Source organism: Crinia signifera, chromosome 5 (assembly GCF_055691185.1).
Source record: "Crinia signifera chromosome 5, ASM5569118v1, whole genome shotgun sequence".
In the NCBI taxonomy this organism is placed as follows: Eukaryota; Metazoa; Chordata; class Amphibia; order Anura; family Myobatrachidae; genus Crinia; species Crinia signifera.
This window is the reverse complement of record NC_139221.1, coordinates 123,022,167-123,049,957: the sequence shown is the minus strand read 5'-3', so window position 1 is coordinate 123,049,957 and position 27,791 is coordinate 123,022,167. Positions and strand designations below refer to the sequence as shown.

The following is a 27,791-nucleotide window of genomic DNA, read 5'->3' as shown; positions in this document are numbered from 1 at the left end:
TAGCTTATTTGTATTTTTAGACTCCAGTCACTGAAGATTCTACTTCAAAACCTCCTTCAGATAGAAGATCTGATCAAGGTTTATGAGGCCAGGTTGACTGAGGAAGAAACTATTTCTCTGGATCCAGCTAAAGTGGAAGCATACAGAAATACATTGAAGGTAAATAAAACAATAATATGCAGTTATACAAAAGTAGGTCTGCCAGTCTAGTTTCAATATAATCTACTATTCCAAGCACTTGAGCACATGTGCTTCGATGGATAAAAAAATGTGCCATCTTACATTTTGACAGCAGTACCCCATAAATACTGCATTAAAAAAAGAAAAAAAAAAGTGTGTATGTATGTATGTATGTGTGTGTATGTGTGTGTGTGTGTGTATATATATATATATATATATATATATATATATATATAGATAGATACGGGGGGACCCCTTCCTGCGCTATTAGGAATGGAAGCAGCACCTCTGAAGGATCTTCTGTTAGACAAGACCCAAATGATAGATATGGAAAAACAAGGGGGTATCAGAGTGCGCTAGAATACAACAATAGTAGATTCAAACAATCAATATTTAATATAAAATATAAAAATTATATAAAAATGGTACAAGTACAAGTATAAAAGCCCTTATAGTTAGGGATATCTCAGAAATACAATTTGATGAACAGATATGATTGTTGTTCAATTCAAGTGGTCTTGATCACAATTAGCCAAACGCGTTTCGTCAAAACATGACTTCATCAGGGGCGGATATAGTAATCAGCAATAACCATATGTGTCATAAAAACAATAATTTGCCGCTCAGTATTCCAGAGTCAATTCTGATGTGACATCAGCAATCGTGAAGAGACAGGTGAAATCAATGCAAGTTCTATATACAATTTTCATCGTGATGTCTCAGAAACATTCCAATATGATTTCAGCAGTCACAAAAGTAGGATGATTCCAATAGAAATGCCAAGAAAATTTGCCAAATATGCATTGGTGAACCCCTGCTGACTGGTTGTTAGATCCTGAGCTCTCTAATAATTTTTGCATATTTGGCAAATTTTCTTGGCATTTCTATTGGAATCATCCTACTTTTGTGACTGCTGAAATCATATTGGAATGTTTCTGAGACATCACGATGAAAAATGTATATAGAACTTGCATTGATTTCACCTGTCTCTTCACGATTGCTGATGTCACATCAGAATTGACTCTGGAATACTGAGCGGCAAATTATTGTTTTTATGACACATATGGTTATTGCTGATTACTATATCCGCCCCTGATAAAGTCATGTTTTGACGAAACGCGTTGGGATAATTGTGATCAAGACCACTTGAATTGAACAACAATCATATCTGTTCATCAAATTGTATTTCTGAGATATCCCTAACTATAAGGGCTTTTATACTTGTACTTGTACCATTTTTATATAATTTTTATATTAAATATTGATTGTTTGAATCTACTATTGTTGTATTCTAGCGCACTCTGATACCCCCTTGTTTTTCTATATATATATATATATATATATATATATATATATATATATATATATATATATATATATATATATATATATATATATATATATATATATATATATATATATATATATATATATATATATATATATATATATATATATATATATATATATATATATATATATATACAGGTCGAGTATCCCGTATCCGAATATCCGTTATCCAAATTATTCCGAAAACCAGACATTCCAGAAAGTGAATTTTTTTTTTTTTGCTAAAAACTCACTGGGGACATTTGTAATAGCATCACTGGGGACATGATATGTACCTGGCACTATATATGTGCAAGACAATGATTGCTTGGCATTCAAATTCAGTGCTGAGATAGTACACACATTTTGTTTCATGTGTTGAAACCTTGTTTTTTGAACAAATAAAATATATTTGTGTGTATTTTATGTGGTAATAAAATATATTTGTGTGTATATTATGTGTTTATACAGCATACATGCAAGATACTTCAAAATACATCATTGAAATATTAAAATATTCCGAAATACGGAATAATCCGTTATCCAAAATTCTCCTGGTCCCGAGCATTTTGGATAAGGGATACTCAACCTGTATATATTAATATTCTCATATTTAATAATCCGCAACAAATGATTACCAAAACATACATCTTATTACAAGGAGTCTTCCAGATTGAACTGTAGGTCTGAATAGACAGCACCACTGTCATACTACAGAAGATACGGCTAAATGGGTACGAGGCTGAGTGGTGCAATGATAATAGCCATTCCACCATAGATATGTGGTATATTAGGCCTGTCAACGCAGACCCCCAAAGATTAACATGCACAAGATTGACAGTGACAAAAGGTCGACATGGAAAAGATTGATACATGAATAGGTTGACCCAAGTTGTTTGTTTTTTTGTGTGTCAATCTCAACACCTGAGCACATGAATTCCAATTAGTACACTGTGTCCCCTCACGGCACACTTTACTGTTGCCGTCCACGTGGATGGTAAAGTATGAAAAAGGTCATAGTTCACTATACACTATTACTGTGTGACTTACGGGGGTATTCAATAACCCCCCACTATTCCTGAGGGGGGAAATAGAGGTGGGGCCCTATTCAGTGTTATCTTCCCCGATTGAATATCCCCCTTATTGAGCAACAGGCAGCGATTACCCACTCTAGCATGTCTGCCTCTATTTTCTGACCATTGTCTAGCAGCAATCATCTGCTTTCTAAACCTGCACAATGCATCGACCTTATCTCTATTAGTATAATAATGTATGATTCATCAAAAAATTTCTTTTTTTGTGTGTTAAAATAGAAACTGCTAATAAGCAGTTAACGGAATCAAGTTGCTATATCAAAAGACAATAAATGTTAAATTTTTTTCAAAACCACATTCATGATCACCTACTCCTTAAGGCTAAAAAGACCTAAATAATTTACATTTTAATAATGCTTTTTGCCAATCTCTATCTCCTGATTGATGAAATAACATTTATGGGGCAAGAAAAGATATCACCCTTATTGAAATTCTAACATATAGATAATACGGCACTTATGTAATATCTGGACTCCCGTTTTTCTTATGAGACCGCGTCCCCTCGCGGGGAACGCTTCGGGCACAGTGGCTCGCTGCGCTCGCCACACTATATAAAATCAACTCCATGCGTAGTTGAATAGTAGGGGTATGAAAAATGGGGTGCATTTAACATGGGAGTCCAGATAATACATAAGTACCGATAATACTATTCTCATACAACTATCCACTGATCATTTATTGTTAGCATTATGTACAGTCCTAGCAAAAAATGTTCTCCACTTCAGAGGCTCTGGAGTGTATTCTACTGCTCTAACTACAGATGATTGAAGCCATGCGCTAGTCATTTATTAAATAAAAAAAAATGTATTTCATAAATTCCCTGAATGGTGGCGCTATAGAAAATGTTCAATAGGCTTATACATTGTAACATGCACCTAATGTTTAATATGCATGTTACAGGATATCACTTTCATGCAGAGATGGTGCACCTTTTGAACATTTATGTACTGTATAAGCCTATTGAACATTTGTGTGCTGTAGCGCCACCTTTCAGGGAATTAATGAAATAAACATTTTTGTTTAGCAAAGGAATAGCGCATTCTTTTTGAGCCTTCTGAAGTGGATAACTTTCACAAAACCTGTATTATTTATTATGTTCACAAGTGAAATGTTTGCGAGCTATGATTTCTAGTCCCCGTTGTGTTCTCCCCAGCAGGACAGATGACCATGTACTCCTCTTTATTATTTGAAACCTATACGAGATTAAGCTAGTCCCCTGCACAACTGTGGCAATCTGAATCTCTTTCATTACAATGCTATTACTATTCATATTATGACATTGTTTCTGCATGGCTAACAAGTCTTTATTTATCCGTTTTGTGGATTGTTATCCTTAAATGACTTTTTTCTTTATTAGAAAATGAAGGCTGAGCTGGAGCAGAAAAAGGCACAGTTGAAAGCAATGGATGCAGATTTGCAGAAAACCTTCCAAATCAATGAGCACATCTCCCAGTCCTATCCTTACTGCGAGGTTGACATCTCCAAATTCTCCGACAAGGCCAATCAGCTGACTGAGCGCTGGCAGCGGATAGAGAAGGAAATTGATGACCGGTAACTTGTTTTATTCAGAGTCTTAGCCGTGTTTCGGGGGTTCAAAACACACATTATTTAACAATATTTTGTTTTATACTCCATACCCTTTATTAAACTATAACATCGTTTTTAGGGTAATTTTCAATGTAAATCGACCTTTTAGTAAATATACTGCTCATAGATAGAACAATGACCATAACCACTCAAAGTGATACAGTGGGGACCGGTTTCCCTTTGTCAGACAGATGTATTAAGCCTGGCCAAGAGATAAACTGGAGATAAAGTGAAGATAAAATGGAAGGAGATAATGCACCAGCCAATAATCTGTGTTTGAAATATGACAGTTGTGAGTTGATTGGCTGGTGTGATATCTCCTTCCACTTTATCTCTTTGCCAGGCTTACTACATCTACCCCTATACCTGCTAAAAGCAAGGATTGTATGCTGCTGTATTTGTCAGGAGCAGATGGTTACTAGTAAATGCTGCATTACTGATATGTATATTTCATCTCTGGTCATTCATGGTCTAACCTTCGTGGTACTGTGGTTTACTGACTGGAGCAGGATAATGACTGCTTTGCCTTCATATGCTTACTACAACTCCGTGTTGAGTATGGCAAAAATATATACGCCTTATATTTTCTAAAAACAAATATTAAAAAGACTGGCACAGAGCTAAGGCGTGATCTCAGATCAAGAGGGTTATATAATAGGTTCTGTGATTATGAAATGGGTGGACTTCATTAAGTTTGCTACTATGTTTAATACAGTAATTATTATAAGGCAAGACCATCCTTACAACTGATTGATGTGTGCAATTTAGCTGCAAACTCGCTTAAATCTCAGAACCTATTGCATAACCCCCCCCCCCCCCCCCAAAAAAAAAAAATAGTTAATTTACTTTTAAGCAGGTATCTTGGATATAGAAGAAAATACCTTACATTTTCACAAAACATATAAAGAGCTAACTCCCACATGATGAATGGATGCGTATAGCTGCAAACAACAAGCATAGATGCAATCATTCTGAATTTTATACATATTGTGATAAACTACCAGCAAATCAGCTCCCAAGAAACGGGCTACATTTAAAAATGGCTTTTAGGGGCCAATTGGCTGGCAGTTTATTTGGTACTTATGTAGTATCTGGGCTGCCGATTTCTAAATCGGGTCGAATCGGGCACATCGCATCGCATGCGACCATCGATGCGATGCGATGCGATGCGATGACCCGATTTTTCCATAGGAATCAATGTTAAAATGGACTGAGTCCATTTTAACATGGAATTCAATGGGAAAAAGGGGTCCTTTTCATACCCCTACTATCCAAGTGGGCATGGAGTTGGATATAAACCTGTGGCGAGCGTAGCGAGCCACCGAGCCCGAAGCGTGGCGAGCGTAGCGAGCCCCGCGAGGGGACACAGAATACCGGCCCCTCGCGGGGCTCGCTTCGCTCGCCACGCTTCGGGCTCGGTGGCTCGCTACGCTCGCCACAGGTTTATATCCAACTCCATGCCCACTTGGATAGTAGGGGTATGAAAAGGACCCCTTTTTCCCATTGAATTCCATGTTAAAATGGACTCAGTCCATTTTAACATTGATTCCTATGGAAAAATCGGGTCATCGCATCCGATGGTCGCATGCGATGCGATGCAATGCGATATCGCATCGCATCGCATCTGATTGTATGCCTTAACTTAAGGCATACAATCAAAAAATCGGCAGCCCAGATACTACATAAGTACCGGTTTATTTCATTTCACTTTATCTCTTTTTTGAAGATTGGTGCATCTGGTTCATTATATTAACAATAATCATTTGTAATCATTGCATGTAAGGTTAAAATAATAAAGATGACAGGTTAAGTATCCCTTATCCAAATATCCGTTATCCAAATTATTACAAAAACCATAGGGGTATATTCAATGCCAGGGGCGAGCTGTGACAGCTCGTCCTGTCGGTATTCAACTGACTTCCTCGCATACGACGATTCCCCCTCACTCTTTTTTTGGACCGAGGGGGGAATCGGCGTACGAGAATCGCGGCTAAATGCAGCAGGCTCCCTGCATTAGCCGCAAGCCCCGCTGTTTGGGGGAATCCTCGCCATCATGTGACTGCGAGGATTTCCCCGGAACATAGAATAGGGTGAGCGGCCAGCGAGGCGTTAAACAGTGAGGATTGCTGGTTTTCTGTGATTCCTGCCATTTAACCCCCTAGCCGGCCGCATTGAATACGGGCCATAGTCTCCAAAACGTACTTTTTTTTTGCGCTAAAAACCTACTGGGTATAATCTGTAACTGGAACTACTGGGGACATGATATGTAACTGGTACTAAATATGTGAAAGAAAATCATTGTTTGCCATTGAAATTCAGTGTCTAAGATAGTACACAAACTTTGTTTCATGCACAAATAAAATATATTTGTGTGCATTTCATGTGTTTGATGTGTTTATACACAAATGCAAGATACCTTAAGTTGCCTCATTCAAATATAAAAACATTCCAAGATACGGAATAATCCATTATCCAATATGCTTCTGGTCCCGAGCATTTTGGAGAAGGGATACTCAACTTGTACGTATTATTGTTTAACTCCTTTGCACAACATAGAGCAGGCATTCCTAACCACGGTCCTCAAGGCACACCAACAGTGCAGGTTTTGTAGATATCCAGGCTTGAGCACAGGTGACTTAATTAGTATCTGAGGGATTCTGATTAAACCATCTGTGCTGAAGCCTGGATATCTCTAAAGGTGGCCATACACACGCAGATTTATCTTCAGATCTGGCTGGTTGGAACAAAAACATGGTTATGGATGAGAGCAAATGACAGTTGACCATTTGCTTGGAAATACTGGAAAACTGACACTGTCACTCATCCATAACCATGTTTTTGTTCCAACCAGCCAGATCTGAAGATAAATCTTACTAGTGTATGGACACCTTAAAACCTGCACTGTTGGTGTGACGAGGACCGTGGTTGGGAATGCCTGACATAGAGGCTGGCCTGGGTATTCCATGTGCAGTATATAGCCATATTAAGCTTGTGTTCTCCTCTGATACAGAAACTTAGTTCTTTTTAAGTTGAGCACTGTATCCCAAAAACATTACCTGACGGCTAAATAGGTGTAAAACAAATGTTTAGAAACAAAAGAATGTACAATGTAATTATACAGGTGATTTACCTAGGATCTGTTGTTTTCAGGTCATGGGAACTGGAGAAGCAAGGAAAACAGCTGGGCAATTATAAAGACATGTACCAGGCACTAAGCAAATGGATAAGTGACACTAAACACAGACAAGATGTCTTGGAGTCTGCCAAGCTTTCAGATTCAAGCACTGTTGCAAGATATATAAGTGAGCAGCAGGTATGTACCATAGCAGGATAGACTGGTTGCCTACCTTACACTATCATATGGAGAATATTAATGCCATGAGAGTAGAAGTTTTGTTCCCCTTCTCCAAGGACTGTGATTGAATTGTTTTGTGTGTACAAAACGGTGCGATATTGGTGGCTGGCGGGTGACTGCATCAGCTGGTATTCTATTTCTACTTTCAATTCCGGGGCCGCACATCGGGATCAAACCGCAATCGGGTGTGGCAAAACACGGTGCAATTTGCACTAACTTGCTATCAATTTTGACTATATGGTCAAAATCTATAGCCCGCATTGCACAGTGTGTACACCACTTTTGTGTTTTGCCTAATGACCTCTTTCACTTATCTACAATATTGACACACCTTTTCTATACATGTGAAATGGAGGCTTATTTAGCACTTATTGTGTCTATTGGTATTAAAACATCTAATGTGTATGTATGTAGTATATAAAAACAATTTCTAGAACACCCCCCCCCCCCCCCCAGTAATCTTTATTCAGTACTTGTTTCCTAGAATGGCACCCGCGATTTCCATCGTATGGGCCCCCAAAAATCTCATTGCATCGCATCCCCCTGGAATATGGCGGCATGTAATTTGATTTTTAATTGTACAAGCACCCATGCCATGAGATGTCATGGGTGCTTACAATGAGATGTATCCACGCCATCCCAAAGCGTGGTGACGGTACGCATCCTCCGACCTTTTCATACCCCCACTATCCACGTCTGCGTGGAGTTGATTTTAGATAGTGTGGCGAGCGCAGCAAGCCACTGAGCCCAAAGCATGGCGAGGGGACGCGGAATACGAGCCCGAAGCATGGCGAGCGGACACTAATTAATTTACATGTATTCAGCGTCCCCTCACGGGGATCGCTGCGCTCGCCACGCTACGGGCTCATATTCAGCGGCCCCTTGCGGGGCTCGCCGCGCTTCGGGCTCGCTTCGGGCTAATCAACTTCACGCCGACGTTGATAGTGGGGGTATGAAAAGTTCAGAGGACGCGTACCGCCGCCAAGCGCCACGCTTCGGGATGGAGTGGATACTGGGGGTTACATCTCATTGTAAGCACCCATCACATCTCATGGCATGGGTGCTTGTACAATTAAAAATTGCATCGCATCCCATTTGCTGGCATGCGATGCTATGCAATATTTAATTGTACAAGCATCGCATCGCACACCACTAAATAAGGTACACGATGCCATGCGATGGGCGCCATGCTAAGAAACAAGTACCCTTTATTCTATCCACATGTATCCTTGGTAATTCAGTCAACCCCTGGGAGCACCTTTCATCACTTTTTAACTAGAAATAGCAGTCTCCCTTCTATGTGTTTTGGCTCATTTCTGCTTCTCTACATTTATGGACATGTGCAGCAATCCTTTAACCCTTGTGCACTATGTAAACTCCTTGCATAGACTTTTAGTCCCCATCTGGTCACAGATTTTAAAGTGCCAATGTGTTATACATATGTGTTCTGTAGACTTAAACTTGTATTTTTATATTTATTAAACAGCATTTGAATGGAGAAATACAAGGCAAACGAGACAAATTAGAAGAGGTGGTTAGGACTGCAGACCAATGTGCATCATCTATCAAGGTGAGAGAATATCTGCAACATAAGTACACTAAGGAATAGATTAGACTAGAGGTGCCCATACACTGTACAATTGCTGGGTGCCATGAAATGCGCGCTCACAAATCTCATCGTACAGCTCAAAAAGTATGTGCTGCACACACTTTTTGTACTAGATCTCATCAATTGCATCTCATTGCATTGCAAAATATGAGATGCGATCTAGTCCAAATTGCATACAGTAATTGAACTGTGTATGGGCACCTTAATAAGGACATTGTTTGATAATTCTTCATAGTTGTCTACGTAATTTAACTGCAAATTATTTATTTTATTGTTATGGTATTTGGCCACACCCTGGTTTTTATTGTTACCATTTTGTCATGCCATCATTGTCCTCTACTTCTCCTATTATAAATGTGCATTTACCATGGTCATCTTCTCCCAGTGAAAGTGCTGCCAATGTACATTTTATTACGGTCACACATTGCCGTTATTATAACTGCAGATTTGTTATTTGCTGTAAGAAGTTGACAAAAGCAGGATATATGTGAATTGACATGTGTGGATAAAATGTTTGTCTTCTTATATCTCATTATTATACAGGATTATGAGCTCCAATTGGCATCCTACAGCTCTGGACTGGAAACATTACTTAATATTCCAATAAAAAGGACCATGGTACAGTCCCCTTCTACAGTCCTTATGCAAGAGGTTAGTGCACTGTATATGTATTTCCCAGTTCTTTTGAAACGATACATTACTTTACATACAGTATTATTATATTTTCATTTATAAAGTGGTACAGAGCACTGTACATATAGATCACATTGAAACATGCAAATGTCAACTTATACCATCTGACGGCAATATATCCACTCTTTGTCTTCTTGACATATTTCCCAGGGATTTCCCACATACTACATGCAGGATTTGGCAGGACCCTGCACTGTCTTTGCGCAACAGGGCACCATACTTCCTGCATGAAGGGGTGGGATTCATCCCTTACTTTCCCCTAACGTTATCTGGTGGTGTGTACCGCTCACTTCCCACCAATGTTTGGATAAATGGGAAGCAGCAGCCTACTATAATCCACCAGATATAAACCGTCTCTTTTCACATTCTAAACTTTACTTTCGAACACTTTTCTCTCAGCAGCACTCTCAACCCTACCCCTTGGGTCTCGGCTAGACCCTGCTCTGGTATTTCACCAACAGGGCACCTTGTCCGGGGGCAAGGGAAAGCAGATGCTCATATACTTTATCACCCCTTTTTTTGCCAAATATCTGGCCTCATGAATCAGAGACTGAGACGCTACTAATACATACTAATTCCATTTACCGAGACATTTGTTAGAGTTGTGGCTGTCACCGCTTTACTGCTTGCATTAGAATTCAAGATTAATCTGTGTTGATAAATTGTAAACAAATCTTTTTCTTGAAACGTGCATGTGGGTACACACCATACAATAAATTGGTGTGAACCATAATTAATGTTTATTCTATTTTCGCATACAATAAATCTTTTTGAGACATACACCAGTATAAATAGACCCACCCATTGAAGGTTATATTATTAATTAGGTCTATTCTACATTTATTCAGGTAGCACTGGTATTTAAATATTTATCTCAAACGTCAGCATTTTGGAGACGGGACTCTCTCTTTTGAGCCGTCTATATTGGTTGTTATAACCAATTCTACTTGTTATGTGTAATCTGTTTGTGTTTGTTATTGTCTCTAAACCACTTTTTTACTAAATATTCTAATAAAAGCTACGTTTTAAAACTAAACCATTATTCAATATAATTTTTCTATAAAAGCGTGCCCCCAAACAAAGGAGAGTACTTTTTCTTCCCCCCCTTTTTTCTATCTGTACATTTTTACTCTCAGGGGAGCACCTCCACACGAGTTATTCTTTATTGCATAATAACCTTTTAGATTGTGGAATATACACTAATATCTATTACTACTTGTCTACACAATATTCTGATTATAGGGTGCAACTTGTGCGCGGGCCTTCTCCCAGATCCCCCTTCCCCAAAAACCCCACACATTGAAACAGTACAGGGTGCACGAACTAGACATAACAGTGACAGAAGAACAAAAACAGAGCACAATTAACAGCTGAAATCGTAGTACACAATACAGCTGAGATATAGGGAAGTGAGTGAGAAGAGATGCAGGTATAGATTGTAGGTGAGTAAGAGCTGTAATTGAAATGCAAGAAGATTGCTGTGAGGACAGGAGGGAAGAGGGCCCTGCTCCAAGGAGCTTACAGTCTAGAGGGAGTGGGAGACAGACAGGTGACACGAGTTGCAGGTAAGGAGACCTGAGGCAAGAAGTGAGCATGGTAGGGAGGGTCAAGACATGAGGCAGCAGGTACAGAGAATGGACAAAGTAGTCCTCCCCCTCTTCCTATCCTCCTCTTCCCCCTCCACCTGCACCCTTGACTCCTAACAGCCCTGCACTGTGGCCCATGCCACAACACACCCTGCTAGGTGGCAGAGAGCATGCAGAGTGAAAAGGTATTGCATGGGATTGAAGAACCATGCCCAGTGGCGTAGCTACGTTTTGGGCGCCCCCCCGCCGTTAGGGGGGGGGGCACCCATACCCACCCCCCGACCCGTCAAGCACCCCCCCCGGTCGCCCCGCCGCCTATGCTAACCCCCTCCCCCGCAGTCTTACCTATCGCGCTGGTCCTGGCGTCTCCGTCCGTTCATCTGCTGAGGACCACCACAAAATGGCCGCCCCCGTACCGCAGACAGTTTCAGAGAACTGTTTGCTATATGGGGGCAGCCATTTTGTTGTGGTCCTCATCAGAAGAACGGAGCCACCGGGACCAGCAAGATACGTAAGTCTGCGGGGGATTGGGGGGGTAACTATAGCACCGCAGCCCCCGGCGCCCCCACATGCACAGCGCCCCCCCGCGGTGGCGGGGGCTGCGGTGCTATAGTTACGCCCCTGACCATGCCTCTGGTACAATAGTGCAGTTCAGAAAGATAGTGTCAAAATAGAGAAAATAAAAATAAGTACAGAGTTAGGGTAGGTAGTGTGAGAAACAGGTGTAGAGGGACATATACAGTGCTGAGAGAATTGATGTGGAATCTGGCACACTGAAATGGTTACAGAGAAAATACAACTAGTAATATTAGGTTGAACAGAAAGTACTGGCTATGAGCATAGGTCTTGGAGACTTGCAGGCAGGGAGCTCAGTGAGGGCTGTCCAGGCTGTGCATTCAGTATGTGTTGGAGGTGGAGAAGTCCTTGTTGATACTTAGCAGTATGTTTGGGTGATATTAGAAGTTAGATGGGTGTCCTCCTGTCCTCTCCTGTTTATCTCCAATATTCTTATTAATATTTACTCACACTTTACACTACACCAGTAGTTCCCAAACTTTTTTGAATCACGGCACCCTAGACCATCAAAATATTTTCAAGGCACCCTGAGGCCAAATGCTTCTTATTAAGAAATTCAGAAAAAATATATTAAATTAAGTACAGGTAGAGTATCCGCTATCCGGACATCCCTTATCCGAATTATTCCAAAAACCGTGGTTTTTGGAATCATTCGAATTTTTTTTTTTTTTTAACCCCCCCTAACCCTCTTTTCATACTTACCAAGTCCCCGGGCGTCCACAGCAGGCCTCCGGCATCTTCTCCAGGGTCTCCAGCGGTCCCAGGAATGCATTGCGCGAGTGTGCGCGCTCGCCGGTGACGTCACCGGTGCGCGCGCACACTCGCGCAATGCATTCCTGGGACCGCTGGAGACCCGGAGAAGATGCCGGAGGCTTACTGTGGACGCCCAGGGACTGCGTGGACGCCGAGGGACCACCGGACACCATCAGGGGACAGGTAAGTATGCTTTAAAAAAAAATATTCCGAAAACCGCAATATTCCCCTATCCGGAATGCTCGTGGTCCCGAGCATTTCGGATAGGGGATACTCAACCTGTACTTTGTGTTTATATGTCACAGTTATCTGGAGAGGATCAGGGTTTGTCCACATATATTATGATTGTCAGCCACAAGCACTGGTTTTGCCTGGTACATTGACCATAAATAATATGAATTGATCCTGGTCCACCAACCCAAGACACCCCTGCAAGTGTCCTGAGGCACCCCAGGGTGCCTGGGCACACAGTTTGGGAACCACTGCACTACACACTTAACAGCAGCACACAACACAGCCGCACATGGCAAGCAGCCGTCCAGATTCAGATTAAATGTATTTATTTATTTACAGTTTCTTATATAGAGCAGCAGATTCCGTTGCGCTTTACAATAGTAGACAGTGATAAAACAAACTGGGTAACTACAGACAGACTTAAATAGAAATGTCTCAGACCTGTGTCTGGGCCTTAATTGATAGCCCCACCCACAGCAAACTGTTTGCTGCGACGTGTATTAAGGGAAAGTCCAATACACCCCCCACTAATACAATATCCTTTCCTGCCCAAATACAGACTAAACAATGACAAATGTAAGTTATTCACTATGCAGGGATGTTAGGAGTATGAATCCAAGTTACCAGCAGGGTTTGTTACAGCAGACAAAAATCACTATGCAGTACACTTGCTTCATATAAAATGACAACACTAGGACTATCTAAACTACCTACACATGAAACAACACCCATTCTATGCCATGCGGTGTCACGTTACTCCTAACTCTTGTTGCTATGTTTTTCCATTCCATCCCGCCTCCTGTCTCCTTGCATACTATTTCTTATTGCACTTGTAGTGAGCCATAATACTTGCTAGATGTTTACCAATAATGTTTTAATAGTATTTCTTAAGGTGGACCTACAGTAGGGCCAAACCTTCCCTCTGAGAAGTCACCCGCAATCACCTCTTGAGCTGCCCGGGAAGTTTCTGGGTCAAGTCACCTGCCTGATAGGGTGACTTGACCTCTATGGTGGACAGGTGATTCAGTTCACCTGTGCACACCAAGGGGCGTGTTGCCATCAGGCAGAATGCTCCCTGATAGGTGTGGGTGTAACCTGGGGTGTGTATTTATATGTGATATTTGTTCATTTATACTTTGTTCCCTGACAACGGGGCAAGTTCCCCGAAACATGTCGGATTAAAGTTTGCTGATTTTCACTGCTTACAAAGCCTCATGAGTGCCGCTATCGTTCTTTACTTTTATATATATATATATATATATATATATATATATATATATATATATATATATATATATATATATATATATATATATATATATATATATATATATATATATATATATATATATATTTCATATTCAGCCAAGGAATAATACAGAAGATTTCTTGTGCAGCCATTGTGATTTGCAGGCTCCGGTGTGATGTGCACAGGACCGCGCATCGCCTCAAGACCTGCTGTCATTCACATGCAATTTAGTCTCTTTTCCTTTAATTGATGTCCATAATCACTGGAAAAGAGCCCAAATTGCATGTGAATTGCCTAATGTATGAGGACCTTTAGAACAGTGGTTTTCAGGTTCCTTTCTTTTCTGTATATTATTAAATAAATAAGTTATTGCAGCCAATTATATTTCATTAGATGCATCACTGCTTAGAATACAATATCTTATTTGATAGATAAGATTGGCAATATTTTTGTATATAATGCATTATAAAATTGTAATTACATGCATAATATTATGAGCTATAATCGACAGTAAAAAGATTATACATGAGAAATTATTACCGGATTATAATTGCTATAAAATAAATACAAATGTTATTTAGATGATAAACTGGTGTTTGTCAGCCACAACATGATGCTTACATTGACAGGCTTTGTATTTTCTCTTAGTCTGCTGATATCCAGACACGCTACATTGAGCTGCTTACCAGAGGAAATGATTACTACAGATTTCTGCATGAAATGTCAAAGAACATGGAAGACTTGAAGGTACTTGACCACAAATGGCAATCTCTTTTGTCTTAAGTCCCATTGAAAATTTGTAATATTAATGCAAACATGACACATACATTTTATAATCGGAGAAATCTATTTCTGAGTTGCACAGAGGTCCAAATGTGGACATATTCTAAATTCAAATTTATTGAAAACCGAACCCTAATTTCCTAAAGTGTACGCATTTTTGTGATTGCATCGTCCAGTTTTTTTAGTTGCACTCACCATGCTGTCTGGGTCCGGCCAGTCGGGCTAATGACGGTCGGGATCCCGACTGTTGGACCCCTGTACCACACCCGTAAAGTACAAGGGATTCCTAAATTTAGCACATAGAACTTACAGGCACATCTTGGAATAGTTAGTAAGTCTAGCTACACGACCACGACACTCACAAAACTGTATTTTTGAATGTGTTTCCGCACTGTTTTTACAAAGAAATGCTTATTTAGTGGCTAGGCGGAAACAGAAGTTGTGTGCAACTACGAATCTTGCAGACTAGGACACCTAAAGGGCGGTATTCAATGTGAGCCGGGGAGGGGGTTTGTACCGCTAGGATGGCGTTTCCTCACTGAAAACAAGCCATCCTCACTGTCCCTCGCCGTATTGAACGTAAGTGAGAAATCCTCGTCGTGAACGGATGGCGAGGTTTGCCTGCAAATGCAGTCCACTGCATTTTGTGGCAAGCCCCACCTCTTTAATGGCCACACTCTCCATTTCTACCTTGCCAAAATTAAACCATCGAGGTAGAAATGGCAAGTGAAGGGGAGGGAGTTGAATACTCTGGGGGCACTGCTCGTCGTCAGCGCATTGAATACCCCTCAACGATGAGACTGCATATGCATGAAAAAAAAAGCATAATGATTGCACCAGTTTGACGAAGTAATAAAGCGGAAACCAAATACAGCAACGGTAGCCTACCATTTTTTTCTTGCCCAATCAGATTTTGTTCACAAATATATTTACTGTTTTTTTATGTTGCTTATATAGAGATATACTTTTTTTTATTTTTAACAATTTGTTTAAACATTGTCATTTTGGATAATCAAACTTACAGATGTGCACTTACTGTAGAGAATATATGTACAAATCTCATCTAGTGTTCTGTGTAAACCTTGCAAACCCGTTATGGTGATGTGAGACCTTCAATTATTTCCAACAAAGAAAGAATTTACCACTATTCTTAGTTCTGTTTTACTTAAAATTTTCTCATTTACATTTTTCTTATCCTACAGATGAAAAACACTCGGATTGAACTGTTAGAGGAGGAATTGCGACTCACAAGGGATGCAAATTCAGACAATTCCCAGAAAAATAAATTTCTAGATCAGAATCTGCAAAAGTTTCAGATAGAATGTACAGAACATAAATCAAAACTCCTTCTACTGGAGGATATGAAGAGGAAAGCTGAAATTGAAGGATCGTCTGCAAAACAGAACCTCGACAAATGCTATACTCAGATATCAGAACTTAATGAGAAGATAACTAGGCTTACCTATGAGATAGATGATGAAAAAAGGAGGAGGAAAACTATAGAGGACAGGTGTCAACTTCAGACAAATGAATTTGAACAAGTACAACAAAAAAGGAACAGTGAATTAGAACTTTTAAAACGTCAAAAATTAGACACGGACAAGATAATCAAGGAGAAGGAGCATGAGATAGAAAGACTAAGGGACCATCTTCAGGACGAGAGCCAGAGGAAGCGGGACTTTGAGAATGAGCTGTCAAAGGTAAGGAAGCAGTGTAGTTCCGAAATCAGTAGTTTGAGGAACAAGTATGAATCTGAAATAAACATTACGAAGACCACAATACAGCAAATAACGGTTCAGAAAGAAGAAGACACACATGAACTAAGAGCTCAGCTTGAGAAGCTTGTAAGAGAAAAACGGGACCTTACCCAAGAAATCACCAGACTTAATGACACGTGTGTCCAAGTAAATGAGCAGCGCAGAAGGGCAGAGGAAGATGCCTTACAGCATAAAGCCTCAGGCTCTGAGCTTTCTCAAAGAAAGCAGCACCTTGAAACAGAATTGCAGAAATTAATTCATGTGCATTCAGAGGACATTGCGAGATACAAGATTTCCCTGGAAGAAGCTGGCAGGACAATTCAGGAGAAAAACAATGATATAGAAAAGTTTAAGTATCAACTTCAGGAGGATGCTGCACGTCTGAGACAATATGAAAACGAGCTTGTAAAGGTAAGAAACAGTTATGATGATCAGCTTATAAATTTAAAGAACAAGTATGAGACAGAAATTAACATTACAAAAACCACCATCCACGAAATAACTGTTCAGAAAGAAGACAATATCGGTAACTTAAGTGTACAAATTGATAACTTAACCAAAGAGAAACGGGACTTGCTGACCGAGGTCAACAGACTGAAGACCTCGCTGACACAAATGACAAACAGCCTAAAAAAAACAGAGGATGACCATTACCAACAGAAGTCCGTAACATCGGAAATAACTCAAAGGAAACAGCAGCTAGAGATTGAATTGAGGCAGCTCAATAGTCTTAGAACTGAGGAGGAGCAGAGACACAAAAGGTCCCTGGAAGATGCTGCCAAAACCATCCAGGACCGCAATCAGGAAATTGACCGACTGAAAAAAGTTATTGATGTTGAAATAGGCCACAGGAAAAAACTTGAGGGTGAGCATGTTCAATTACAAAGCAGCCACTACGACTTGCAAAAAACCAACAGCTCTGCCACAGAGACTATAAGCAAACTGAAAATCCAGGAACAACAGTTATTCAAACTTAAAGCAGATTTTGAAAAACTATCATTAGAAAAACAAGGAAAGGAAAATGACATAAACCGACTCCAGGCTAACCTGAAAGATCTCCAAACACAAAAGAACAAATTGGAGGAAGAGATAAACCGGCAAAAAAGAATTGGGTCCGATGAGCATGCAAAAAACAAAAAGTTGGAAGATGAGCTGGACACACTCAGAAGAACTAGTAGTGAGCAACTGAAAAAGATCTCAACTCTTACACAGCAAATAGAGCAAATTACTATTGTTAAAAAGCAAACTGAAGAAGACTTACAGCAGCAGAGGGAGACATTAGACAGTCAACTGAGAGATCAGCAGAGAAATATTGATGAGCTGAGTAAACTTGTAACTGAGGTGGAGAGTCTACGTCGGCAGCTACATGTAGAGCAAGAAAACTTACGACAGGCTCATATCAGAAATGAGCACTTGCAGAAAACCATAGAAGAGAGAAACAAAAGCTTAAATGAGAGTAAAATAGAAATAGAAAGGCTGCAGTCGATCACAGAAAACCTGACTAAAGAGCACCTAAGGTTGGAAGAGGAGCTGCGTTATATTAGATTGGAAAACGAAGAGGTCAAAAAGTGTAAAGATGAAGTGGATGGTGAAAAAACTGCCACTATCACAGAGCTAAAAAGCCAGCTACAAATCAGCAACAAGCGATCATTGGAGCTACAGGGCCTAATTAATGAGTTACAGAAAGAGAGGCAAAATTTGAGACAGGAAATTGAAAAATTCCAAAAGCAAGCACTAGAGGTACTCACATAAATGTCCTTCATGTAACTTCTGTCCAGTAATCATTCATGTATCTGTTATTTACAACTAACTATTCATAATAGAGTCAGATTTATAATTGGATCATTAAGTATCTCTTTTATAGGACAGGGGCTCTGCAGTCCAACTGTACCCAGTGAATTACAGTCATCAAACCCTTTATTTTAATCTCACAAATGATATTTGGCATAATCCATTTTTAACCTAATTCTCATTGAGCTAAAACTCTCTGCCACTTTATAAAATATTAGTTCCTTACTTGAAAACCTAAAATATAAATCTGGCTCAGATGATTAATCCACCTTAAATGAGTATAATATTTGTAATGAGTACCTAAAAAAGCTTATTCAATTAGAACTGAAAATATCCAACTATGGATAACAGAATGAGTATTTAGTTTAAAAGGTTTATTATTTTTAACACATACTTAAAGTATTTAGTCAAGTTTACTTTATAATCTCAATAAAAACACAAACCTATGCATTTATCTTGTTATATTAAAGAATGGCAGCTATTTTATATTATCTATTCAATATGCATGCGTTTGTTATACTTAACAATCTAAATAGGAAATATACTTTAGAAGGAACAGATGTATTTAGCACCGCACTGTTAGCACTTATACAGCTTTGCACTATTATTAGAGGTCAATAAATAATTTTGATATCTTAATAAACTAATATTGTCATTAACCTTAAAATTGTTTTGTGCTGTAACCAAGTAATTGTAGCTTTAATATCTTGTTCTAATCATATGTATTACATGTGTTAATTGTCAATTAATCTTTCTGTTCTTATTAAATTTTGTCCTTTACAGTTGTGTACACTTTAAATTTTTTTGTGTCATTTTCAGATTTATTCTTAACTGAAACTGACAAATTTATTGTAGCACTTAATTTTTGTTTCATTTCATTTAGTGCACCAATATTATCATAAGAATATGAAAATTCAGACTAATATTATAGGGGAAGGATATATAACATGATGGACATGCAATATACTCCAAAAAGGAGACAAAAAAACCCGGTGCTACAAGGAAAACCAATGATCGCTATTATGAATCATAGAAATAGTAATTTTTCAAATATGATGGAAACCCGAATTGTCTGATTTTCTTTTTTTTTTTTTTGTCTTTGATCTAGGCAACTAGTAAGATACAGGAATCCAGTATGAAATGTTCAGAAATTTTTCAAGAAAAGGAAAGTCTTCTAATGAAATTAAAACTTTTGGAACAAGAGAAGGCAAGGCTCCAACGTCTGGAAGAGGAATTAAACCGTGCAAAGGCTTCACTAGATTCAGAAACCAGGAGTAAGCAGCGCTTGGAAGAAGAGAAGCAGCAAATTAGAAATGAATTTAATCAATGGAAAAGTCAATATACACGGAAGGAGGAGGATGTAAAGAGGGTTGAAAGTGACTGGCAGAGGAGTGAGAGAGAAAAAGTTTCATTAAAAAGTGAAATTGAAAGATTGCAGGCAGAGATTAAGTCAATTGAAGAACGCTGCAGACGTAAAGTAGAGGAGACCCATCGAACAACCCAGGCAGAATTGGAAGCAAAACAAAGTGCACTGCAATGGGAGTTGGAAGCTCTTAAGAAGCGTCCTACTAGTTCAAGTAAGCAGATTCAAACTGATGAGGACATGGCAATAGATCCTTCAAAATTTGTCTTTGATGGGCTGAGGAAAAAGATTACAGCACACCAGCTTCTTGAATGTCAAATATTAACAAAGTCTACTTTTGAAAAATTAATAAAGGGGCAAAAATCTTTTGAAGAGGTATCAGCTGAGATTGAGCCTTTTCTGAAAGGTGCTGGTGTAATTGCTGGTGTCTCCGTTACACCTAAAGAAAAATATTCATTTGTGGAAGCTAAAAGGAAGAAACTGATTTCTCCTGAAAGTATGATCTTGCTGCTGGAGGCTCAAGCTGCAACAGGAGGAATTATAGACATTCAGAAGAATGAGAAGCTGTCCGTAGACAATGCTATAGCCAGGGACCTTATTGATTTCCAAGACCGAGAAGCCATGTATACTGCGGAAAAGGCAGTCACTGGCTTTAAAGATCCTTTCTCTGGAAAGATTGTATCTGTTGCTGAAGCTATTAAGAAAAATTTGATTAGCCGGGAAGTTGGTATGCGGTTTCTAGAAGCCCAAATGGCAGCCGGAGGAATAGTTGACCCAGTAAACAGTGTGTTCTTGCCTGTTGAAGTTGCAATATCCCGTGGCTTGATTGATCGGGATTTAAACCGCTCATTAAATGATCCCAGTGAAGATGCAAAGTTCCTAGAACCAGTCACTAAGAAAAATGTAAGTTATGCACAATTGAAACAGAAATGCAGAGTTGAGGCTCACTCAGGACTACTTTTGCTACCAGTAATGAAGAAGAGCCTCTCATTCCAAGGCATTAGACAGACCGTTTCTGTGAATGAGTTAGTGGAGTCGGGTATCATTCGCTCATCCACAGTAGATCAACTAGAAGCTGGGCAGATTTCTGTGGAAGAAGTCAGTGAACGAATCAAAGATTTCTTGCAGGGATCCAGTTGTATTGCTGGAATCTTTAATGAGGCTACAAAAGAAACATTTGGTATCTATGATGCAATGAAAAAAGGCTTGCTAAGACCTGGAACTACACTTGAACTATTAGAAGCCCAGGCAGCAACAGGATTTATAGTAGATCCAGTAAATAATGTAAGACTTCCAGTTGAAGAAGCTTACAGAAGAGGTCTTGTTGGAATTGAATTCAAGGAAAAACTATTGTCTGCAGAAAGAGCAGTGACAGGCTATAAAGACCCAGAAACTGGGAACATCATATCTTTATTTCAGGCTATGAACAAAGAACTTATTGAAAAGGGACATGGAATCCGCTTGCTGGAAGCTCAAATTGCCACTGGCGGAATCATTGATCCCAAAGCAAGTCATCGTTTGCCAGTTGATGTTGCTTACAAACGTGGATACTTTAACAAAGAAATGAATGAAATTCTTTCTGATCCAAATGATGATACCAAAGGCTTTTTTGACCCAAACACAGAAGAAAATCTGACATACCTACAACTAAAAGAAAGGTGCATGGTTGATGAAAAAACAAATCTATGCTTACTGCCACTAAGAGAGAAGAAAAAGTTGGTACAAGCATCCCAAAAGAAAACTTCAAGGAAGCGTAGAGTGGTAATAGTTGATCCAGATACAAACCGAGAAATGACAGTACAAGAAGCTTACAGCAAAGGTCTTATTGATCATGACACCTATCTGGAACTTTCAGAGCAGGAGTGTGAATGGGAAGAAATAACTAGCACAGGTTCAGATGGTTCAACCAAAATTGTCCTTGTTGATCGAAAAACCGGAAACCAGTATGATGTCCAAGAAGCAATAGAATTGGGCGTAATCAGCAACAATGATTTTGAACTATATCGTTCTGGTACTTTTAGCCTTACTCAATTTGCAGATAAGATCTCTAACAAAAATCTAAGTGATGATGTGTTATTTACTTCAAGGCAAGATTCTCTTTCTACTCCCAGGTTTCGAACCAGTTCATGGTCTAAAAGTGGCTCATTTTCCGACACCTTAGAAGAATCCAGTCCCATTGCAGCAATATTTGATACCGAAAATTTAGAAAAAATCTCAATATCTGAAGGCATCAAGCGTGGTATTGTTGACACGATAACTGGACAGCGCTTATTAGAAGCACAAGCATGCACTGGAGGGATAATAAACCCGACTAGTGGACAGAGACTTTCCTTGCAAGATGCGGTCACCCAAGGTATAATAGACCATGATATGTCAGCCAGGCTCAAGCAGTCTCAGAAAGCTTACTATGGTTTTGATGGAGTGAAAGGACAGAAAAAGTTATCTGCTGCAGAAGCCATTAAGGTAAACTGGCTGCCATATGAAGCTGGACAACGTTTTCTTGAGTTTCAATACTTAACAGGCGGCCTTATTGACCCAGAAACACAATTAAGAATTACTACAGAAGAAGCAATTCGGAAAGGCATGATTGATGGCCGTGGTGCTCAGAAGTTACGAGATGTAAGCAGCTACCCTAAAATTCTCACCTGTCCAAAAACAAAACTGAAAATATCCTACAAAGAAGCATTTGATAAATCAATGGTTGAAGACATAACAGGTTTACGAATGCTGGAAGCTGCTTCCGTATCATCAAAAGGTATAAGCAGCCCATATAATGTGTCCTCCGCACCAGGATCTCGTTCAGGATCTCGTTCTGGTTCACGCAGCGGATCCCGAAGAGGAAGTTTTGATGCTGGATCTTCTTCTTCTTCCTCCTACAGTTATTCCTTCCAGTCAATTACTAATGGCTCTTTGGGGAACTAAGTGGTAATGGAGATTAAGGATCCACTTTAGGAAACTTTACCAGTTGTGCCTTTTAAAAAAATGTATATGGGGTAATTAGAAGCGCTTATTTTTCTAATATGAAAATTATGTACACTGAAAATAGGAAAAATTGTCATGAGTGGCTACCTTTTTATTTTTTTAAGCCCATCACTATTGAAATGGTTTAAGAAAGCAATGTCCTGTATTTAGGAAAATAGGGGTTATATACGTTATTTGTATTGTAGTTAACATTTGGTGTGCCTTTTCTATAAAGACTGTGGTAAAAAAAAGCTTTGTTAGTGTATATTTCTTCCTGTTTTTAATGTTCTTTTTAGATTTTCCATAATTGAAGATGAATATTGTAATGTAATTTCTTCCAAAACTACATAAAGGTTAGAATTCAATGCCATATATAATTTTTTTTTTTTAATATATAAACTTAACACTTCAATTGTTAGATCATTATTTCTATACTATTTGCATATTACAGTATGTGTGTGGTGCCTTTTTGTTTTCATTCTTGCTTCTGTGTTCTATTTGCTGGCAATAAAGTTTGAACCATTTCAATTTTTTGGTAAACTTTTTTTTAAATGTATTATTTTGAATAGTTCTAAAAATATTTTCTTTTTAGATGCTCAGAGCAGCTATCTTCATGAAAACGTATTTATCTAAGGCATACCAAACATTATTGACTCAGTACTTGATCTATTTTATGCAATTGATTTTGGGTGCAATTTACATGTTTTTCTGTTCAGTCTTTGTATATTTCTCATTTACCCATATAGTGTAAATCCGGGTCCCAGATCAGGTTGGGGCCACACACAGCGGCCAAGTGGGTAGCCACACTGTGTGAACACATACATTGTAATGTATGTGTTCTTTACAAAATCCATCTGTCCTGCCATCTGGTCCTACTGCAGCATGCTGCGGTAGGACCTGGCGGCTTGGCCCCATCGCGAATGTGTGGCCCGACACATAGAAGCCTGTGTGCAGGCTCCTTGTGGTGCAGCAGCTCCCGGGACCACAGCAGCTGCACAGGGAAATAGACCGAAGTAGGCAGCTATACAGAGACTGGTGGTTTTCCAAATTTGGAGTTGGACCCCAGTCATCAGGAGATAATAATCTCCAGATCCTGGCCTCTGCATTCATTTTTCTACCAGAAAATTTTAGTATTCCTGTCAGAGGTGCAGACTTTTTCTTTACATGGCATGATCTATTTCAGACCACCGTACAGTACTCCTATTGTGTAATGGTCTTGTAATTACTAGCAAAAGTATTACAACTGGCTCTGCTGAATCCACTGGAAGAAAGTGATGACTATTTCATTCATATGGAGTGGCAGGAGGGTGTCTAAGCTGTAGCCTCTGACTTTATAGATCCCTCTCATTAACTAAGGGGGGTTCTAAATTCCCTTTAACTAAGGACATTGTGATTCTGGTAATAAGATTTACATCTAAAATTATATTTTCTTTTTTATGGATATTGTCAGGGCAATAAAGAAATGTCAGAGAATAACTTGAGGGAGTCTATTTAGATCGTTTTAACTTGAGGTTGGCCTGTGCCTAAACGCATTACAGGTGTATGGTTCAATTCTGACCTTTTCATCGCAAACCATATCAAATCTGTGAGTACACATAAGTTTAATGACAGAGTGCAGCTGTATTGGGAAGCCACATGTTCCTTAATACATACCTTTTTTTTTATTTGCAACTTCAGTGTACAGTGTTTTTGGGAGTGATTCATAATGTGTCGTGGTGAGTGTGCAAACCCAAAGTGGTAAGATGGATATACAAAAGTCTTTGTTCAGGCTCCACATCTACCAGATGCATTCAGAGAAAGGGAATTAATAATAACCCTTTTTTGATGAGTTAATATCTGGGTCTAAAATCTATTACATATTTTGTCTTCCTAACTTAGGCCACCTTAATATAGATTTTTATTATTTATTAACAGTTTCTTATATAGCGCAGCATATTCTGTTGCGCTTTTCAATAGGAGACAATGATAAAACAAACTAGGTATTTACCGACAGGAGGGCCCTGCTCGCAAGCTTACAATCTATAGGGAAATAGGCATTGATACAAAAGGATAAATATTCTTTATTGCATAAAGTCTACCAGACTGCAAAGGTTCCTGGTGTGCTGTATGATATGGTGACCCCGCACTTTGGCAAGTGGTCAGGAGGACGGAAAATGTGAAAAGGAAAGAGAGGATGTGTGTGGCCTATACAGTGGGGATGTAATTGGATAGGAATGGTAGATGAAGGTTAAGTGGCTGGTTCTGGAATTTGATAAGCTTGCCTGAAGAGGTGAGTTTTCAGGGAAAGCTTGAAGGTTTGGAGACTGTATGAGACTCTTATTGTGCGTGGTAGAGCATTCCACAGAGTGGGGGCAGCCCAGAGAAAGTCCTGCAATCAGAAATGGGAGCGAGTAATGAGTGTGGATGAGAGACTTAAATCTTTTGAGGAGTGTGTACGTAAAAGTACTTTGTATTGAATACAGGTAACCTAAGCAGTGACTGACAGAGTAGCTTTGCAGGAGATGAATGTCTGGATAGGAAGATTAGACTCACAGCTGCATTCATGATGGATTGTAGTGGCCAGAGTCTGTATTAGGGAAGGCTAATAAGGAGACTATTGCAATAATAAATGTGTGAGATGATGAGAGCATGGATTAGAGCTTTAGCAGTGCCTTGTGTAAGGTAAGGGCACATTTTTGAATGTTTTTTTTCTTTTAGGTGCATGTCGCATGATTTCAAGACCAATTGAATGTGTGGAACAAATGAAAGGTTAGAGTCAAGGATGACACCTAGGCAGCGAGCTTGAGTGGTAGTCATATTTTCAACAGTAATAGAGATATCTGGTTGGTAACTACTATTAATTGGTGGAAATATAATTAATTCTGTTTTAGAAATATTCCGTTTGAGGTGGTGAGATGACATCCAAGATGAAACAGCAGAAAGGCATTCAGAGACACGGCCCAATACAGATGGAGACTGGTCCGGGGAAGATAGGTAGAGTTGAGTATCATCTGCATACAGATGATACTGTAATCCAAAAGAGCTGATTAGTTTGCCAAGAGATGAGGTATAGATTGAGAAAAGCAGAGAACCCTGAGGTACTCCAATTTATAGATGTAGCAAAGAGAAGGTGAAATCAGAGAAACAAACACAGAAGAAGCTGTGAGATAGGTAGGATGAGAACTAAGAAAGGGCTGTGTCTTTAAGACCTAGGTATTGTAGTGTTTGTATGAGAAGTGAATGGTCAGCCGTGTCAAAAGCTGCATAGCTATCTAGGAGAATAAGTAGTGGCCTTTAGACTTAGCAGTGACTAGATCATTCACAACTTTAGTCAGTGTCTCTGTGGAGTGTTGGCATTGAAAGCCTTACAGAAGCAGGTCCAATAAGTTGTGCGACTTAAGAAAGTATGTGAGGCGAATATAGGCAAGTCTCTCAAGTGGTTTGTAGGGGGCCTGGAAGCTGAGAGATGGGACAGTAGTTTGAGAGAGATCTTGGGTCAGAATTGTGTTTTTTCAGAATCTGAGTAATAACTGTATGTTTGAACAAAGAAGGAAAAATACCAGTAGAGAAATAGGTTACAGATTTTAGTTAATGTTGGGATGAGCACAGGAGACAGATTTACTCAAGCCTAAAGTTCTAGGCTAAAACCAAATGTGTCATATATCTATATATATATAAAAAAAATTCTCTCCGATGTAAAATATATTTTAGGTAGTGATGATATGAATCAGATAAGTTTCCTTGCATATATTAAAATCACAAAAAATGCTTTTAGGTAAAATGATTAAATCAATAAAATCATATCTCAACTCTTATTTGGCATAATCAATGTGTCTGTCTGTGAGGTCTTGCATTTCACACAGTTCTGTTTCATCAACATTTTTACACTGAGAATCTCAACTATCATGCATTCCACCAAGATGCCTACTTGTGTTCTGATAGCTGTACAGAATGCTTGTATATTTTAAGGACCAAATACAGTATGGTATCTAGGAGTTCAACTAAACAAGCAAATCAAAGTGCTAGCAGTACTTTTGATGTCCTGTTTAGCAAAAGACAACATAGGGGTTAATTTTAGAGAAGATCATAACCCTCTATAAGTTAGAACAGGACATTTACTGTGTCCTCCTATTTACTGAAATAGTTACCATGGAAAACTCCAGCAGAAACCCGATCAGTGTAGACATTGCCAAATTGAGTAAAAAAAAATAAAAAAAAATGGTTGTCTCAGATAAAGAGGGTCCCGGATGGAGAAGTGCAGCATAGACTGAGGTCTTACTGCCTTCTCCCTGTTCTCTCTGCCCATTTCACTGACACTGGCCCATCAGCTGTGGCCAGTACTACTTGGCAGGGAGGCTTCCCGATGCTAATCTCCCCCCACCGCTGATCACTGAACCCTGGTCTCCCTACCGCTCACTGTAGTCTGGCCCACAGCTGATCACTACATGTCCCCCTCCAGAAATGCCATAACCACCGGAAGCTGCAGTTTGCCTCCACAAGAGGAGTCCCTGCACCCCTGCCGCAGAACTCTGCCCAGCCTTTTTGCTGCCAACTCTCTTCTGCGCCCCACTACCTGTGCTGATGCTGAACTGCTCCTTGCTATGTGGGCAGTGAGAAGACTATACATTGGACTCTGGGACTGGTGACATATGGTGTGCACTCTACAACCCCATGTGTGGCCTGCACTCCCATAGTGATGCAGCTGCGTAGAGGATCCAATTGCAAGAGGATGTTACCAGAAAGGTGTTACTGAATGGCTACATAACCTCACTATACATCGCAACAACATGATGTAATATATAGTAGTAACTACTGGTGGCCATTTCAGTAACAACATGAATAGACACTATAATCCCCAATGAGATTTATAATCCCCAATGAGATTTATAATCCCCAATGATAAGTAAAATCC

General features: G+C 39.4%; 1 protein-coding gene and 1 long non-coding RNA gene across 6 annotated transcripts in view; one reads left to right on the top strand and one right to left on the bottom strand.

Annotated features, from left to right (window-relative positions):
- DSP (desmoplakin) overlaps positions 1-23,428 on the top strand; it is an 85,934-nt gene extending 62,506 nt beyond the window's left edge. For 2 of the 4 annotated variants that reach the window (XM_083187966.1, XM_083187965.1), the window contains exons 17-24: positions 21-159; positions 3,961-4,154; positions 7,341-7,503; positions 9,032-9,115; positions 9,698-9,805; positions 14,894-14,992; positions 16,231-18,525; positions 19,685-23,428. In XM_083187966.1, the coding sequence (XP_083044092.1) occupies positions 21-159; positions 3,961-4,154; positions 7,341-7,503; positions 9,032-9,115; positions 9,698-9,805; positions 14,894-14,992; positions 16,231-18,525; positions 19,685-22,861 (6,259 nt within the window). In that variant the 3' untranslated portion in view covers positions 22,862-23,428. The remainder of the gene's footprint in view (positions 1-20; positions 160-3,960; positions 4,155-7,340; positions 7,504-9,031; positions 9,116-9,697; positions 9,806-14,893; positions 14,993-16,230; positions 18,526-19,684) is intronic. The other 2 variants (XM_083187967.1, XM_083187968.1) reach the window with 2 other exon arrangements.
- The window catches only part of LOC146080549 (uncharacterized), a 37,857-nt gene that overhangs the window by 6,088 nt on the left and 3,978 nt on the right, over positions 1-27,791 (bottom strand). The gene's annotated exons all lie outside the window — the stretch shown is intronic.